The 18,840-nt window shown below is 40.0% G+C and overlaps 1 protein-coding gene across 1 annotated transcript in view; it reads left to right on the forward strand.

Moving 5' to 3' along the window:
* Positions 1-2,806: 2,806 nt before the first annotated feature.
* Positions 2,807-18,840, forward strand: part of dok6 (docking protein 6) — a 57,894-nt gene continuing 41,860 nt past the window's right edge. Inside the window, exon 1 of the mRNA XM_054765835.1 lies at positions 2,807-2,974. Coding sequence (XP_054621810.1) covers positions 2,909-2,974 — 66 coding nt within the window. The 5' untranslated portion in view covers positions 2,807-2,908. The remainder of the gene's footprint in view (positions 2,975-18,840) is intronic.

The raw sequence follows: 18,840 nt of genomic DNA on the forward strand, positions 1-18,840 counted from the left end.
TATCTTCTTTTCATTTTAATCTATATAAGTAATGGCAGCCTGTCATATCAATACACAGTCGCTCAGCCATCTGCTGTCTAATGCCAAGAAAATTCCCTGATCGTAATTCAACAAACCGAGCCCCTCACTCTTCCCATTGCTTTGGCCGACGCCAAATTTGTCTTCCCTGCATTTATTTTAAGTGCTTTTTGATTGCTTGTCCGCAGCATTGTGCCTGTATAAGCTGCACGCCGAGCTTTTTACAGTCTTGGCTCTTGCAGAATTTATGTGATCATTTAATAGGGCACTGGACTATCTGGTTTTATTATTGGGAGAATCAAACAACATCAGTTCAAGGCGACCTAATAATGAAAAAAACACAGCGCTCACACATACACACACACAGGCAATCTAAAATTGTATTTCCCTATTAGCGGCCTGTCTGGCAAAAAATATGGAAATCATATTCATACTCAGACAAGCAATAACCGAAAGGCAAGGTACAAAGCATGTTACAAATTAGCCGCAACTCTAAGCTCTGGTGTGCATTTGCATATTCGCTTTAAACACGGGTGTTCGGAATTTGACTCAAGATTTGAAAAGTTACATTAGAAGTTGTCGAAAAGAAAGTAGGAGCACTTCAATGGCTGAGTGCGTTGTGATTATTTTTCATTAGGGGCCATTAATCAATGTCACATTTCTTGACGTTATTGAATGAGAAGGTGTGTAGCGTTTGTATGAAAACATAGAAACCAGCAAAGCGTCTTTGCCTGCTTTGGCAGTATTGATTATTAACTACATGAAGCAATCTCAGTAGAAATTGAGCGTGAATGCTGAAGCTGGAGTGCATGTTGAAATCCATTCACCGACTGAGGATCGAACCAGCAACCACCAGCTTGGGGAAACGACCACTCTACGACCTGAGCCATGCATCCCATCGTGTACAGAATAAGCAGAGCGTTACATGTAATGTAACATGAAATGAATTTCCACCAATTGGGGGAGACATAGAAAATGTCCATTTTCAAATGGGGAAAAATGTAATTTTGAAAAGATTGAATTATGGAAAATGTAAGCATTTTTAGAAAAGACCTGATTGCCCACATGTCCTGAATGAGATGAAAATATTGATGCAGGAATGGTTTGAAGTGGTTGAGAAATATGGGAGTAGTCAGCGGCCAACCCCCCCCTCCCAAAAAAACGGACAAATTTTAAATGTCGAACATAACATGAGAAATGAACCAGCAATCATCCTCCCACCTGAGCCATGTCACCCTGCAGAATAAGTGGAATATCACAGTAACGGAAAATGTAAAATGATGTGTCACCAATAGGGGGCACCATTTAACTTGTCTATTCAGTTTTAGCAGACTAAAAACTGCTGAATTTCAAATGTTGGAAAGTAAAAATGCATACTGATTTGGAAAAATCTGTGTCTGGTTTGGATCTGCAACCAAACAGGAGTAAGTTTTTGTGTGACATATACACTGAGAGCCAATTTAACAGAGTCAAATTTCTTTGGCCAATAAGCTGATTCTGGAGACTCTTGCCGTGTTTTTGTATCACAAGACCAAAGTTGCTTTCTTTCACCCGAGAAACATTGCAAAATAACACCCAATGTTATAATTTAAAGATAAAGAGGGACTCAACCATGCTTTTATCGGAGTGTACTCAGCAGGGCTTGCACACTAACCAGAGAAGAGACATTTGTCGCAGTCTCACCTTAAGTTTCTGTCCCGTATTTCATAATGAAATGGGCAAATTCAGCTATTTTTACTTTAAAAAATATGTGTTTTGTTTTGTCTTTGAGGTCTCAGAGACAAAAAAAAATCAAACTCCATCATAAAAGTGTCGCACTGTGGCTAAGTACAACCAAAATTAAGTCCAAAAATGTAAAGGTTCAAACCCAAGGCGCAGCACAATGCTAGTAAAAAGATTGACCAAAAACTAAGAGCGAAGCAAAAAGGCTTGAGAGTCCGACAAAACAGGATGCTAGAACAAAAAAAAAAAGGCAAAACAAAACAGAAACAGTGGTACTTACCAGAGAAGGTACAGGAGTAAGTGAGCAGGTAATCCAACAAGCAGGGAGGCGGTATCGACGCACTAGCATGTGCTAAAAACAACTCTGCATCCGCATCTCTGTAACAACTGGTGTAATTAGGCCTAATTGCCAATCTACCACAGGTGTGCCTCCTTGCCATGCCCCTCCTCACCACTCAGGTTGTCTAGGCATACAGAAACACTCAATGAATGCACAGAAAACACGGCACTGTCTATAAATTCTTGTTACTGTTGATGGATGAATATGAACTACTACATTACTTGGTGTATTTGTTTCCTGTTTTGCCCATCTTGTGCACATATATATGCAAAACAGCTACACGATTATGTAGCTAATACAGTGTCCAATGTTTGCATGCTTCAATTTAGTATCTATCTTATTTATTATTGCATTATTTGTATTATTTATTCTAGATTTTTAGCAATGCTAATCATAATATACTGCAATCCACTACGTAATGTAATATACAGTATAAACATTCAATTGATGTATTTACCATCCATTGTTCCTCTCAGCACCTTGATTTATGACCAGCCCTAACCCCCCTCTGTGTCACAGATGGTGCAATCCAGGAAGCTCACGCATATCAGCTGACAAATGGTATCTCCCGCCTCTCGCCTCCCTCCTCCCCTCCATCCTCTCCCCGGATGGATCGCGCCGCTGAAGCCGGGCAGCCTGAGCGCTGACACGGGAGCAGGTTGCCCGCCGCCTCGCTTCCCTTCCTGGCGGATGTGTCGCGAACAGAACCTCCAGTGAGACGTTTATCACGTTTATCACGATAACACACACAAAAAAATATTAGTAATTATTAGCATTATTATTTATTTCAACCGGCTTGTACGGGGAGCTCTCGGCGTCCCCTCGACCATGGCTTCCAACTTCAACGACATAGTGAAACAGGGATACGTGAGGATACGGAGTAAGAAACTGGGGGTAAGTACTGTTGCACTTGCTAACTAGCCTACGGGAGGAAGGAGGAGTGGAAGATGTGCTTTTACATCAGGGGCATCTGGATGAGAAATGAGGACTGCAGGACTTCCAGAGCCACATTTCTCAAAGTTGAGATGATTGACAGTCGAGTATCACTGTCACTATGCCTGTTTGCTACAACTACAGGTATTATTGTTATTATTATCATACAGAAAGTTCACTGAACCCATTTATATTTTAATTTGGTTTAATATACATTAATAAGCCTCAGCAGTTGGTACAACTCAAAGATAATACTCAAAGATGCACGATTAATAATTCCCATTTATTTTGATAATGCTTGTCCTCATTAGGTGAGCTGGAGCCTATCCCAGCTGACTTTAGATGAAAGGCGGGGTACACCCCAGACAGGTCACCAGTCAGTCACAGGGCATATATAAACAAACATCCAATCAGCTTACCTTGCATGTGTTTGGGATGTGGAGAAGGAGAAAGATGAGGAGAAAACCCACGCAAGCACAGGAAGAGCACGCAAACTCCACACAGACGTCTCCAGGCTGTGAAGGTGACGTGCTTATTAACATAACAATATTTTGGTTACCATATTTTCCAGACGATAAGTCACACCTTTTTTTGTAAATTCATATTGACTGACATGAACAAAGGAGTGAACATGATCGTCGACAGCCTCAAGATGGCGCTCTAGGTTTGGACAATGAAGAATTCAATGGATTCAGTGATGTGGAATGAGATCGGGAGCTCGGTGAACTCACCTACTGGTAACTTTCTTGTTCGTCTCGCTGGTTTGTTATGTTAATTTAGCCTATTCCGCCTCCCATGTAAGTTCTTTATGCTATTGTGTAGCTGAATAAGTGGCAATGTGTTATGTTAATGTACTAGACACATAATCAGCCTGTTGTGCTCTTGTGTAGTTGAATAACTTGCCATTCTAGATTAAATGACTTGAACTTTGTGACATTAAGTTTGAAATAAATGCGACGTATAGTCTGGAAAATGCAATATTTAAGTTGCAGTAATTCCTCATTTATTGTGGGCAATTGATTCCAGACCCAATCGTGATAAGTGAATTTCCGCGAATTGGGATTTCTTATTTATAAATTATATATTATTATATTATATTATATATTATTTGTCAATAATATTTCTGTAGTTAGACCACAGAAAACCTTCTAAATATGGTTTCTAACATTATTAGAGCCCTTTAGAGACTAAATACCACCCCTATAGTCACCTTTACACTTATATTACCCAATATAGTAGTCATTTAAGACATAAATAAGACTTGTGCTTGTGTGTGTTTCTGTAAATGTGTTCCGGTGATCGGGGAGCTGAGGACATGAAGTGACGTCAGGGGTTCAGATTTCAGTTCTAGCTTGGCATGGGTTACGGCCCCAATAGTAGCTGTGTTAGGGATTATTTTGCTTGCTGTGAGATCATTCAAACCTGCAATAAAAGCCTGTTGTTCTGGCGATCAAGTCTGGTGCTTGTGTGTCTCACCTAACATTACAGTAACATTACTGACATCTAGTGACCAGTGTAGGATACTACATATCATCACAACCTCTTTGAATGTGTCTCCTGAATACCTTATATTTGCATTTTACCCCATTTAGCCATTTTGATGCTTGAAAATGCTTAAGTCAGGCAAAAATTGTGTAAAATTTGCCTTAAAATGCATATTTTTTACTATAGTAATTCCCAGTGCTGACATTTTAGTCTGTGTTATATCTTATTTCTGTCAAATATGTCTTATTTTCTCTTATTATGTCTATTATGTTGGGTAATAGGAGTGCAAAGGTGACTATAGGGGTTTTATGTCATGCCTAGAGGCGCTAATAATGCTAAAAACTCTATTTAGAAGGTCGTAAACAGGTTTTCCATGTTGTAAAATAAACAGAATATGAGAAACACCTGCCAGTATCATTGTTAGATGTCAATTATTGTTAGATTCTCTATTATGGAACGAATACCTTGCTGAAAGTGTCAATCATCTTATCTCCTCCTCTATTGCAGTGAATGTTTTGCCCTGCACTGTGTTTAATGATAGACCCAATGGTTTAAGTCTTATCACGTCTCTTTTTGCACCACGGGCTACAGGTCTCATTAGCGAGGTCTAAGGTTCTAATTATTAGCCTGGGGTGGACAACATCGTTATCAGCATAAAACTCTCTCTGTATTAGAAAAGCATCACGTAGAGCTGAATGGATGTGATGGAGACAAATGGCTTGACGACGAGCCGCAGAGTTATTCAATTATAACGGCCGTATTGTCGGTCATGCAGCCATCTGCTTTTGCTCATACTTGCAGCTCATTATGATAACAAAGACACACACCTCCCCTCTGTTGAGGTGTGATGATGGTGGCTTCATCGCTCCTCTACTGCTCTTTTTCATGACACTCTCTCTCGCCGTTTAGGAGCAGACGGCGTTGGTCGTTATTGCTCCGTATAAAGTTTTAGGGGATTGACTTCTTGCACGCGCGATGAGCCGGGTACATTTCCAGGGAGCAAGCGAGGACGCGGGCGGCATGGAAGCGTAGAGCTGTCTTTTCCCCGCTTCGCATCCTGTCCTGCTTCCCGATCACCCACTCTCTTGGCCGTGTGGCGTGTTAGCATGCTGGGATTGGCCTCAGAGGACCCGCTAGCATTTATCTCCCTCAATGCTTATTAGGCCTTGTTATTCTAGTTAGCTCCTGCAGTCTAAATCAGGTAGGAAAAACAACAACATGACACAATCTACGCGAGTGTGTTTGTGCGCGCGCGCGCGTGTGTGTGTGTGTATACTGACAATCGTACACATCTGTGCTGAAGGGAATCATTTCCATAGCTGGCAAAGATCCAGCATCAACCCAAACACCACATTTAATTTGATGTTGTGCTCTAATGACTCAACAGCTCAGTGACGACTGAAGAGACCCGAGGCCCTGCTAGTATCAAATGTCGTACAGTCAGAAGGGAGGGATGAATTTGAAGAAATGTCCTAATTGATGAACAAAACATAGGTCTCACATTCAATACTGGTTTTAAGTGGCAGAAAAATAATAAATACTGGACGATAAGTCATATTTTTGTCATAGTTTGGCTGCTCCTGCGACTTGTAGTCAGGTACAGTACAGCAATCCCGGTTAATTGGTTCCAAGCCCGACCGTGAAGTGGGATCCCTTATTTATAAATCAACTATTTTCATAGTTTGAGCATCGAAAACCTGTTTATGACCTTCTAAATATGTTTTTTAACATTACTAGAGCCTTTCCACACATCAAATAACACACCATACAGTCATCCCTCGCAATATCATGGTTTTCCAAAAATAGCCCGAGTTATGATTATGATTATTACCATTATGGTGCTATTGTGCCTGTTGGGAGACAATACAAACCTGCAATAAAAGCCTGTTGTTCCAGCGATCAAGTCTGGTGCGTTACTAGTGACACCTCGTGAGCAGTGCAGAATACCACATTTCATCGTTTTAATGCCTGACACCGGGTTCATTTAACCATTTTTTTTTATGCTTGAAAATGCTTAATGAAAGCCAAGAATATGTAACATTTGCTTAAAAACAATGCAAAAGAGTGAAGGCACGATCTTCAAACCGCAAAGTGGCAAAGGATGACTGTATATACAAATATTTAATTGAACATGTGCTGCCTTTCAGTTAAAGTGGGGTGGTGGTTGGGTTTCTTGGGGACACCAAGGGGCCGCAATAATTCACTCAGTTCAGCTTGTTGTGATGCAGTTCGGCACAGAAATGATAGAGAGCATACTGGAAGCCTTGTGTTACAGAATACTTTAACACGCTTCTGCCTTGTGTGTCTGTAAGTAATGTGCAACTATAACGACATGATACTTGTGTGGATTGACAAACGTGGTACTTCAGTACGACGGAGTTATGTTTTGCTATTATTTCTTGTAGCGCTACACCAGGATGCAAAGACATGTCAGCTGCTGTAGTCCAAAAAAGGTCTTTATTGTCAAAAAACTGAGCTCACTCAGAGCGGCACGGCTCACACAACAAACTCTAAAAATACGAAAGTACAAAGCAAAGTAGAAGTACAGAATGGCATAAACTCACCATTGAAATTCATATGGATGTAGAGGTCATGTTCCTCGTCATTTCCTTAATAAAATGCCTAAATTAATCTAAAATGCACTTTGGACATGCAATTATACGTACGTATACGTATAAATACATATGCTGGGTTTGACTGAAACATTTCTAAATAGCTTGCAAGTATAAAATCCCAAAATACATATGTAATAAATAATAATAATAGAATAAAAATAAAAATGTGGGTCCCAGGTGGAGACCATTTGAGAACCTTTGGCTCAGATAACCATAGCTTGCTTCATTGTATCTTTTCCACGTTCTTATTAAAGCAACACAGCAATTCCTCGCAGGTTATTTCAGATTCTCCCTCCTCCCCCTTTTTGCATTTCAGCCTGCTCTTTCCATTTGACGACTGACAATTAATAAGATCTCTATAAATACCTCATGGCCTTTTGTCCCCTTTCCCAAAGAACAAAAAGACGCCATGGAGGCATTTTTACATCTATTTCTTGAACTGACAGCAAAACGATAACAAAAGCTGCTTGTAATGGGTTTTTTTTTTTGGTAAATAATTGAGAAATATTCCAAGCCAGGTTTGGAGCGAATTAAGTTTACCAGCCAGAAAGGTTCCGGGTGTTTCCTTTCTAAAGGTCTCTTAAATATCATGTATCATATCGGTTGACCTTCTAATGCTCCCACCTTGCTCTCTCGTGTAATTCTGGGCTATTCCAAATGTTATAAACATCTATTTTTTATCAGAAAGAACCCAAGAGGTGTCATTAAGACGAATGCAAATACATCAGCATCATTGATCATTTGCATATTGTATTTCCAGGTAGCGCCGTCATATTTGTGTCGCTTATTTGCCCGGAGGAAGTTCTCAGCGTGTGTTTAGTAAAATGGTGAGCAGACGTCACCGTCGCCACCGCCACGATGGGTTAATTAATCATGCTAAATGTTTAATGAGCATTGCTGTGCTTTGTGCATAAAAATGCACTTAATTGTTAATCAGACCTGCTGCTGTGATTGAGACACTTATTTTAATTAAAGCAACTTTATGGAACTTTTTCAGCAGCTTTAGATGATTGTGATTGGGCTTTTTTTTTTTTTTTTTTTTTGCATCCGGACACCTGTTTTGTTGCAGCTTGGTGGCTCTGCTACACTAGCTAGTTCAGGGTTTTCTTCCATGATTTGTAATGTAAATTAGAATTACAGCCTCCGAGGAGTTAAAAAAAAAAGAAAACAAAAAAGACAGATGTTTTTCATGTTGTGCATTTTTACATTTTGCACAGACTCTTAATGAGGGATGAAAATGACTTGGGCTTGTTAATTGGACAGATTGAAAGCATGTTTCTGTCACCATCTGGTGTCAATATCACTTTTTTTCCACGTTGAATAAGGTAACAAGTAAACCCACCCACCACATTAGGCACACCTACGCTATTTAACGACACCCAAATACAGTATCTACTATTGCCTTATTAAAATACTTGACTTGATTGACGTGATACAGTTCGGAAAATCTCTTAAAAATGTATTTCGCGGCTACCTCATCTTCTAATTTGATGCATTCAAAAAGTGAGCAAAACAAGTATGCTTAGAAGTACTAATCAACTCCCTTCCGTTGCTTCCGTTTGACTTTTAGTTACGTCACAAATTAGCTTTTAAATGCCGTTAGATGGAGGAGGGGCCGCCAGCAGGACCCGCTGCACGTTGAGAAGAGCGATACCTGCTAGGGTTGGGTATCGTTTACATATTATCCGATACCTGCGCCAAATCGGTGTTAAAAAAAAGGAAAACATGCCAAAAACAATGCCTTTTTTATTTTTACGTAATTTTGTGACATCCAAGTTGAAGAGAATAGTCATTGAAGTACTTCAATGATAAAAAATAAAATAACTAAGTAACAAGTTCACCAGTGTGAAATAATGTTCACAACAAATTGTCTGAATTATCGCAGCAAAAACCAGCAGCAACACAAAGAATGAGCAAAAAAAAAAACAGAATGCAAGGAAGTGTTGTGTTGCTGTTGTGGACAGCGACGGAGAAACGTGTCGGCGGTGTTGGAATTGAGCACCGCTGTTGGCGTGTTACAAATTTATAAACGGAATATTTTCATAGTTAGAGCATGCAAAACCTGTTTACGACCTAAATACTGATTTTTAACATATCGGAGCCCTGTATTGATTAAATAACACCCCAATAGTCACCTTTACCCGATATAGTAAACATAATAAGAGACAATAAGACATAAGGTATAATATAGACTCACACATTTTGCATTGGGAGCGTTCCTTGTTCTTTTTTAGCATCCGGTTTCTTTACAGTACTTCCTGTGGTGGCTATTGTCTTATCAATGTAACATGACTGACACCTAGTGACCAGTGTAGAATATTACACATCATTGCAGTGTCTTTGAATGCATCTTCTGAATGCCTTATGTATGTGTTTTAGTTCATTTAGCCATTTTTATGCTTGAATATGCTTAATTTAGGCCAAACATATGTAAAATTTGCTTAAGCATGCATATTTTTTTTACTAATAAGCCGTATTTAACAACAAAACAGCGGTGATCAGAGGTGCCCCTGTATGTTTATTATTGAGGTTGCTGCCATTACAAGATGTGTTTCCTCAATTTAATCACTCACGTCGCCAAAATATTAAAAACAGCTCTTAGTATGATGTGGTGCAGCTGTGCACCACTGCAGATACGGTGTAGTAAGAAACAGGAGGTCATCTTCTGTAGCGAAACACTTGAGTTCCATGATTTTGCTGAGAACACCATAAACTGGAGACGTGAGGTTGCCACGCCAACACTTTTGGCTGAACGCACCGATTCTCCATCACTGGCTCTTTTCCAAACGTCGCCAAGTGTGAAGGTTGAGGCCACGAGGTCACAGTGGTATTCTGCATAGTGATCAAGTGACCAAAGAGGATGGTTTTTGCTCAGTTTCCCGCCACTTTTCTTTTTCCGTGCACCAACTTCAATGGCGTTGATTGCCTTTACAACTCCTTTGTCTCCTTGTGGGCGCAGGAGACAATGGCGCAGTGTTCTCGAATGCAGCGCCAGTCTCGCATATGCTGCCTCTTCCTCACCTCTCCTCCCCGTTCTCTCACCTCACCCCCCACCCCAGGTGTCTCACCCGCCCGTACACCCCACTTTTCACAGCCTCTCATCTCTGCTATTTTATCTGCCCTCCTCTTTTCTTCCCCTTTATCTCTCTCCTCACCTTTCTGTCCTTCACTGCTTTACAGACAGCACAAAAGCATCCTATTCATCACCCCGCACCGCACCTTCCATAACCCTAACAGGCTATTCCCCCTGATACCCTGCAAAGCCACACGCACGCACGCACACACACACACGCACACACACACACACACACACGCACATATACAGGCAATTTGGCACGGCTCAACAGTGAAGAATTGGCACACACATGCATCCAGCAAACAAGAAAACAACCTGCTGCTAGAGGACAGAGTATGGATTCTCAATTAATCTTAATCGCCTGCTTTTGCACCGTGCAGTTTTCCTTTGCAACATATCTTGCCCACAAGATACAAAAACAAGTAAATGGGACCCCACGCGGAGCAAAAACATTCAATCTGGCACTGACACAGCAGAACTCTCGGTGCAAAACAAGTGATGCTATCAGCGGCGCAGAATTGCTGACGCTGATGACCTTTGAGGCATTAGACTTTCGGTCCAGGTACTTGTTTGCCGGGTTTAGCATCACGGGGCTCAACTGAAAAGGTCGGCTGCTGAATGTACGCCCCCAGTTTTGTCCAACAAGTATCAACAAAATTGGTCACTTTGGAACTGGATTCAAATGTATACATTTTTTATAGTAATAATTGATATTATTAAATATCTATTGTATTATATAGATATAATAATTGATATTATATAGCTATTACATAAATTATATTTACAGGATATAATACAAATTATTTAGATTTATTATATACAATTTATATAATTATATAATTACACATACAATTTTTAAATTATGTATAATTATATCATAGATTAATTTTGATGATATTACAGAAAAAATCCTTGTAATGTATTTTAATAATTAATTTAGGTTTTCTTCCATGTAAATGATGTAATGTATTTATGTTATGTAAAACCTACTGACTTGGTAGCTTGGTAGCTTTAAATAGAGCTGCAACAATTAATCAATGATTAATCAATTATCAATTATCCAATTAATCGACAACTATTTTGGTATTCGATTCATCATTTTTTGATTGAGTAATGTAAATATTCTCAGCTTTCAGCCTTTAGTCATCCATGAAAGGACACCTACTTTAGTTGTGTTTTAGGCAAAACAAGCCCGGCCAAGCTTTAAGTCTGTGTTTTTCTTAATTTTTCTCAAGCTGATGCGCCCTCTTTGATGTCATCCAGTGGCAGACTTGGAGACAGCTTCCTTTAACTGCGTTGCAGTCACTCCGATCCACATACAGATACGCAAAATAGTAGAAAACAGTGTTCATGGTAAGCGCCGATACGCTTATGAAGGCAAAACTTCAAAATGAATACAGTTTGCGTATCCACATACAGATACACAAAATAGTAGAAAACAGTGTTCATGGTAAGCGCCGATACGCTTATGAAGGCAAAACTTCAAAATGAATACAGTGGAGCAAAAAATGGAACTCCCCCTAGGTAGTAAATTGAGAAATTTAACCAACATTTTCAGCAATGGTGCCTCTGCTGGTTGCAGCCTAGTAGTGCACCCCATCCTCAATTGCATCAAGACTCTATTTACCCGCAATCCATTTCAGATGAAGTCTCCCTTCTCCTTTCTATGGTGCACACTGCTTCCATTTCATTCATCGTTGTTGTCTTGAATTGGTATAGGGCATAGAGTACAGCTAACTACACGCTGGCGATACGCAAATCACTGTAAAATTGAATCCAAATGAGCGGCGACCCGCTCGAACGGAAGATAATATACTGCAAATGTGTTGTTAGCGGCGGGAGTGAAGTGAAGGCACAAAGTTGTTGGTTATTGCGGTCGTTGCAGAGCTGTTATTAGACCGCATTGGTCAGACCAGAAAAGCCATTAAAAATGCATTACACCCTGCCCACAGTTACGAGAAGTGGACATACAATCACACTTGGGCTGTGGATGTAAACAAATGATCAGTAAAAGCAATAAGCAGGGTTGTACATCATGGCACACATAAAGATGATCATTTGCAAAAATACATATATTATTAGAAGTATTTTTAATAATGTTTGCAATAATGTTTGCAACTAACTAATTATTTTCAATTAATCTGACGGTTTTGTTTCGATTAATCGGTTAGGCCCTAGAACGACTAAATCAACATGAACCAAACAGTTAGCTTAAAACAAAGATAATCATAGGTCTGCTTTCATGGATGGCTAAAGCTACAACAATGAATTGATATATTTATGATCAATCGACACCTATTTAGGTATTTGATTAATCGTGTTTTTTAACTTAAAAATATAAATATCCTCTGATTGAAGCCTCTCTAATGTAAATATTTTCAGATTTCCTTGATGATCCATGAAAGCAGACCTATTATCTTTGTGTTTTACACAAAACAAGATATTCACAAACTTTGGAAAACAGTGATGGGCATTTTTGCCTCTCTTCTGGCAATCGTCGCTGATTTCCTTAATTTTGGGGGATTGGCGGATCCTTACATATGAAAGCAATCTTATCCACCGATCTAATCTACCTCTGCAAAGGTCTGAAAGTCAGCTTCCGTCCCCTTTTTCTCTGCCAGAATGACAGCTAGCTATCGAGCAAAGGCTAAAGCTAAAGCTAACTGGAGCAAAGAGCTGGGAAGCGGCTCGCTGTTGGCATTTAATGAGCAGTGAAAAGAGCAAAGCTACTATGAGGAAAATTATGGTTTTCATGACATCTTATTTTTGGTAAGAGGCTCAAATCAGGTCTGCAGTGTAACCTTTTGTGCAAGTTTTGTTTGTTTTTGAAATGTGAAAACTAAAAGATGAAAGGAACTGATATAGTAATTTAGTTGTTTGGACTGCAATTTGTTTCTATTGTTTCATGGGTATTGCTCATGTGTAAGAAAAACAATATAAGACTGGAACATTGAAGGTGTATGCTGTCAGTTATCTAAAAAGAAAATGTGTATCAGCAAAAATTGGAATTAGCAGGTCCGGCTTAAAGATCGGTGATCGGCCAGAAAATTGTATTTGAAAATTGTAATCCGTGCACCCCTAGTTGCGGACCAAACCATGAACTGTTTGTGTTTGGTTCATACTGATTTGGTCCATTCAGGGCCAAACTGATTACTCGATTAATCAAAACAATCTTGAGATTAATCGACAAAGAAAATAATCATTCATTTAAGCCCTATGGATGACTAAGGGAATTCACATTCGAGAGGCTAAAATCAGAGGACATTTACGTTGTAAAATCAAAAAACGATTAATCCAATTCCAAAACAGTGAATTAATTCATCAATTAATTGGATAATCGATTAATCATCGATTCATTGTTGCAGCTGTAATATTTTTACTGTGTGAAAATGGCCATATATTGAACTAAACCTTTTTAAATAATTAATCTCCGTGTTCTGAAACTTTGACTCTCGAAACAATCTAGAATATAAATAGGAAAACGGGAAAGCAACATTCAAATCCTTTTTTCCCCCCGTCATGACTCATATCTTAAAGAGCTTCCGCGCTATCAAATAGTGTGGCGTTTGGTAGACACTGATTAAAAAATAAAAATGCGCACATTTGTTGAGTTATTTATTGTTGAAGCCCTTTCCTGACCTCTCCCCCTGTTGCTCCCATGACTATCCTGGCCTACAGTTGCTCCTCTGCATTAGCGGCTATCAGCTCTTTTATCACCCCTTTGTTGCGCTCGGCTATTTTGGACTAACAAGTGGGCATTTGTGCTCAGCGAACTGTGGCTCCGACATGGACAGCACATATTGTAAGGGTGTTCTCCTTTGTTGGCGCTCGAGCGCCCACCAAAAACAAAGGGCGAAGAAGTGGAGAATAATGCGCCTATTGTCCGAGATGGCACAGCCGTTTAAGATACCGCGCGCTCACTGTTAACAATGACAAGCCGTCCCGATTTGTGTGCGTCAGGGAATTTTTTACCACAGGAACTGTACTTGTCTATGGCGCACAGAAAAGATAGAGTCAGCAGACTTCACTTTGGAAACAAGGACAAATGAGACTCTGGTGTTACGAAATCTGTGTACGTCTGTTTGAAATATTCCTCCAGATCCTCCGTACGTTGGCCACCATCTTTTTGAGTGCTGAACTGAACAAAATTGCCTGATTTGCATAGAATTTGATTTGTGCCTCGTAGATGCGTGTAGTTTAGTTTCAGTTCTGTTTTGATAGATGCTTCCAGCATGAATTTGCAGATATGCCGTGTGGTCATTTTGTGTCTTTTCATCAGCTTCCTTGACTAAACCTGCTGACAAATTGCCAAGCTTTATTGGCCCTGATGGATCGCATTTCTAGCAGGGTATGGCAAACAACGGTCCAAAAGCTGTTTTTCCTAGTGACTGATGTGCCTCTATTATACAATCTCTTAAGTAAATCTCTGTCCAGTCCTCACTTAAGCATTTCAAACCGATGATTCTTGTTGTCCCTAAAAACCTCAAAGCTCTTTGTCGTTAGTGATGTCGGCATCTTTAAAATTTTGGCTGCGCTGTTATTTTCTTGCCGTCATAGGTCTTGTTTATGGTTCGCACCTCGGTATTTGGGCTCAGTCTGCTTTTGGTACATTTTTTTTCTTCCAACTCACAAAATTCTCTCTCTATTGTTTGTTTTGATTATTAAATGATTTTCAATATGCAGCATGAAAATGAAATTTCAATCTCCTGGCAGGTAATTCTCCAATAAATACAATTCTCAAATAAAAAAATTCAAATGTTGATATAGCGTACAGAAAAAATGAAGGATGTGGGGGCCACTTTGATGTAGGTCAGTACTGTACTGAAAGCTACATAGGCTTTGCATTATAGGTGAAAGGAAATTAGTGTGATATCTAATAATATATCATGAGAAAGAACAAAGTGACCTCTGGGCCCCACTTTGGACACCCCTGGTTTACAGTGTCTATTTAGGAAGGTGCACATGCAACAGTAAGATTTTGAACCGGGTGATGGTAGTAAAGTTCCTTCCCTGAAGTGCAGCATTAATAGTTGCTTTCATCTTATGCATTCATCTTTGTCCGTTTTCGAAGGTGAAGTGTTCAAAAACAGGAGCACTGCACCTTGACATCGGGGCCAGGAGGTAGGGGGCGTGTTGGGTACTTAGCTGAGGAGATTGGGGGTTGTTGTCACCTATACTCTCCTTGCCTTTTCGTCCGCTTTTAGGCAGACTGTCCCTCACTTGAAATATGTATAGTGTGGGAAATTGGACATTACGTCACGGGGAGGGCTTGTCGCCAGTCCGGACAGGCACATGTGCACACACAGAGTGCAAAATGTATTGGGAAAAAACCCCCTGCCAGATCATAAGAGCAGATTGTCCCGTGCAGGGATTCTGCTTTCAGTCTGTGACACTTTGTCCTCTCTCATGCTCTTTGAGTCTCTCTGGCTCCATTCGCTTCGCAAGCACATCACACCAAGTCGTGGCTGTCCGTAACAGCTCTGTGTTGCAATGTTTTCCAATGAGCTGCCTTGTAAAGTGCAAAGTTCTTCAAGTCTATTGGGGAGAAGTCATAGACACTGTCTACCGCCAAAAAGACATTTGAAAAATGTTACATGACAACTGTACATCTCACGCTGATAAACCATCACCTTTAATTTGAACTAACCTGAAAGCTTTGTCATAAAAACACCTCCTGCACTGCACCAAATGACAATTACTGGTGACTAGTGATTAGATGGTGAAAATAGTGCTGCCCTTTGCAGATTTGAGCCAGATATTCCCCTTGGGAGTTAGCTGTGGCTAAAAACAGAAGCTAAAAGGAGAATGAGGGCCTTAGATTTGCCTTGCGGCTACAAACTGGACAAAGAAGGAATGTTTATGTATTGTTTTCACACTGTGTAAGGGTGGCATGGGGTGTTTCGGGGTGTTCCTTAGCAGGTGTTTAAATCACTGCCCCGAGGCTGACAGAACTTATCAATGCTATAATTCTTTAATTAACAGTGGCCCAAGAGCGGAACCCTGAGGGACTCCATGCAAAAATAAAGAAATCACTTCAACAAATTGACCACCAAGAGAGTCCATATGATATGCTGATTTCATTTTGGTGTGAATGATTCCTGAAATTAGATGCCTGTAAAACACCCCTGAAACGTTTAATCTTATACTACATTTGATGTCCTCAGTAAAGAAAGTGACAGCATTTCATTTTGATTACATTCGCTTCCTGTATTTGATATAAGACTCACAAGCTCAATAATGTTAACTCACAGTTTAATGTGTGATGAATAATGTAAGCTGAGCCATTACAATAAGTGTGTTTTAGATCCGATGCGCATATTTCACCTCCCACGCAACGCCGTGGTCTTACACTTCTCCTTCATACTGACTGCATCGCACCATTGAGCACACACGCTGGAGACACACCTATAAAACACCAGGCTGAGAGGAATCTATCATAGCTCCATTAACACTTCCGCTTCATCCTCCTTTCTTGGCCTTCCTCCCCTCATTAATCACCACACCAGCCCCCGAAGCTGCACTGCACATCAAGCTCAGGTTTGCTTTTGTGTGTCTGTGCAGGCTTTGCGTTTACATACAGTACATGTGTGATGTGGATGTGCAGGTATTGAATGTCTGGTTCTACACTCAGTTTCCATCCTGGTGTGACATGAAATGTAGGATTTAAAGACCTCCGATTTTGAAACAATCCTTAGAAGAAATGCAAGCAAAACCTCCTCACATTGAAACGGCTTGCAGTAGTACGAGGCTCCCCTTCACTGCAGGTCGCCGGGTCGTCCCAGCTAGCTATCAGAGAAAGCGTTTCTCCAATAATAATCCATAATCTACACTGACTGCTTGTCTGTTGTAATTCCAGTGACGATTTACCATCTTATGTATATTAGCTTGTGTTCACCTTACGGCAGGTTTTGAGGCCGGATTGTAGTAGTATGTTTCACTTATTCGCCTCAGAGCAACTATGGTGCATTCAATGACCGGTAAAGAAAGTGGGAAATCTCACCGCTTAACAAAAAAACATTTTCACTGAAGCATAAAGACAGAAATATGTAAAAATTGGCTGAATTGTTTTTAAACAGGGGTATATGTATGCTGTACATTTGACCTGTATTATATGGAAGCCTGTTTACACCACTGAAAGAAAAAAAATCCCAATGGTAAATCAAAATTATGAGATACAAATTTGACCTTTGGAGATAAAGTCAGAATTATGAGATAAAAAGTTGAGATTATGAGATAAATACTCATACAAATGAGATAAAAAGTCATAATTGTGAGATAAAATGTTGAAATTATGAGATAAGAAGTCAAAATTCTGATATACAAACTGCGCATGTGCAGAGTGCCATGTGACCAAGGCTTCAGTGAAGGAGCCGGCAAATGCACAGTTTATAATTTCATAATTTCGACAATTGATCTCGTAATTATGACTTTTTATCTCATAATTCAAACTTTTTATCTCAAAATTATTACTTTTATCTCATAATTTTTACTTTTTATACCCCCGCGACCCTAAAGAGGAGAAGCAGTATAGAAAATGGATGGATGGATGGATCTCATAATTTTGATTTACCATTGGGATATTTTTTATTTCATTGGTGGAAACAGCGTATGGGCTTCCATAGTATTATCATAGTATTATAGTAATTATTCAATGTAACATTACTGACACCTCGTGACCAGTGTCGAATACTATGATATCTCTGAATGCGTCTTCTGAATGCCTTATTATTTTAGTTCATTGATCCAGTTTAATGCTTGAAATTGCTTAAATTAGGCAAAAACATGCATAAAATATGCTTCAATATGCATATTTTTGACTCATAATAGGCCGCATTCAACCACAAAACAACCATTTATTAACACATTTTTGAAAAACCGTGACAGAGTGAAGCTGTACAATTCAAAGTGCAAAGTGGCGAGGGATTACTGTAGTGTAGCTGTTACCTTTCATCATCAACCTGCTTGCCAAGCATATTCATTCACACCTAAACATAGCCTGAGTTTGCCTCGGTCTCTTTGGTTTTAATCCACTTACATGGTAAACACCAACATGGTCGGTCTAGGAAAATAAATAAATAACCTGAGTCGTTTTAAATGCAGGCAAATACTCCTGTCGCATCATGTAAATTCACCCACGCTGTTTATTCTTATTTGGCGCTAATTGTCAGGCTGTGTATTATTAATGTGTTCGAAAAACCTTGACCTTGGAGTAGCGTCTGCGTGGGAAGTAGGCAGCCAGTGAATGTCACCTGTCCACGTGGGAGCTCTGTTTCTGTTTGTTTGGAGATTAGTTTGCGCCAACCCTCCCCTCCCGCTTTCATTCTCATGGGGGTGCTTTTAATAGTAAGGAGGTGACAGTTTATCTGTCTACCCGGAGTTTGGTAGGCGCCCAGCTCGACACACTGTGTTGAAGCCTGGTGTTCCGTGCAAAGCTGCCTGCTGGTTTTGTTCATACGGCGTCATTCTAACGAACAGAAATGACCTCAAGTGTTGCCACAGCCGAGGGTACTGCTTTTTCATATCTTTCTACAAGGATGATTGTTCAGCGGGGGGAATTTTGAGCAAGGTCTTGCCAGGGGAAATGGAGCACACAATAGTAGCGTCGGCAGTAGTGCTGTGAGCGGATCATTCAAAGGTCATGAAGGAGAAAA

The sequence above is a fragment of the Dunckerocampus dactyliophorus genome, chromosome 21, assembly GCF_027744805.1.
Source record: "Dunckerocampus dactyliophorus isolate RoL2022-P2 chromosome 21, RoL_Ddac_1.1, whole genome shotgun sequence".
Classification (NCBI taxonomy): Eukaryota; Metazoa; Chordata; class Actinopteri; order Syngnathiformes; family Syngnathidae; genus Dunckerocampus; species Dunckerocampus dactyliophorus.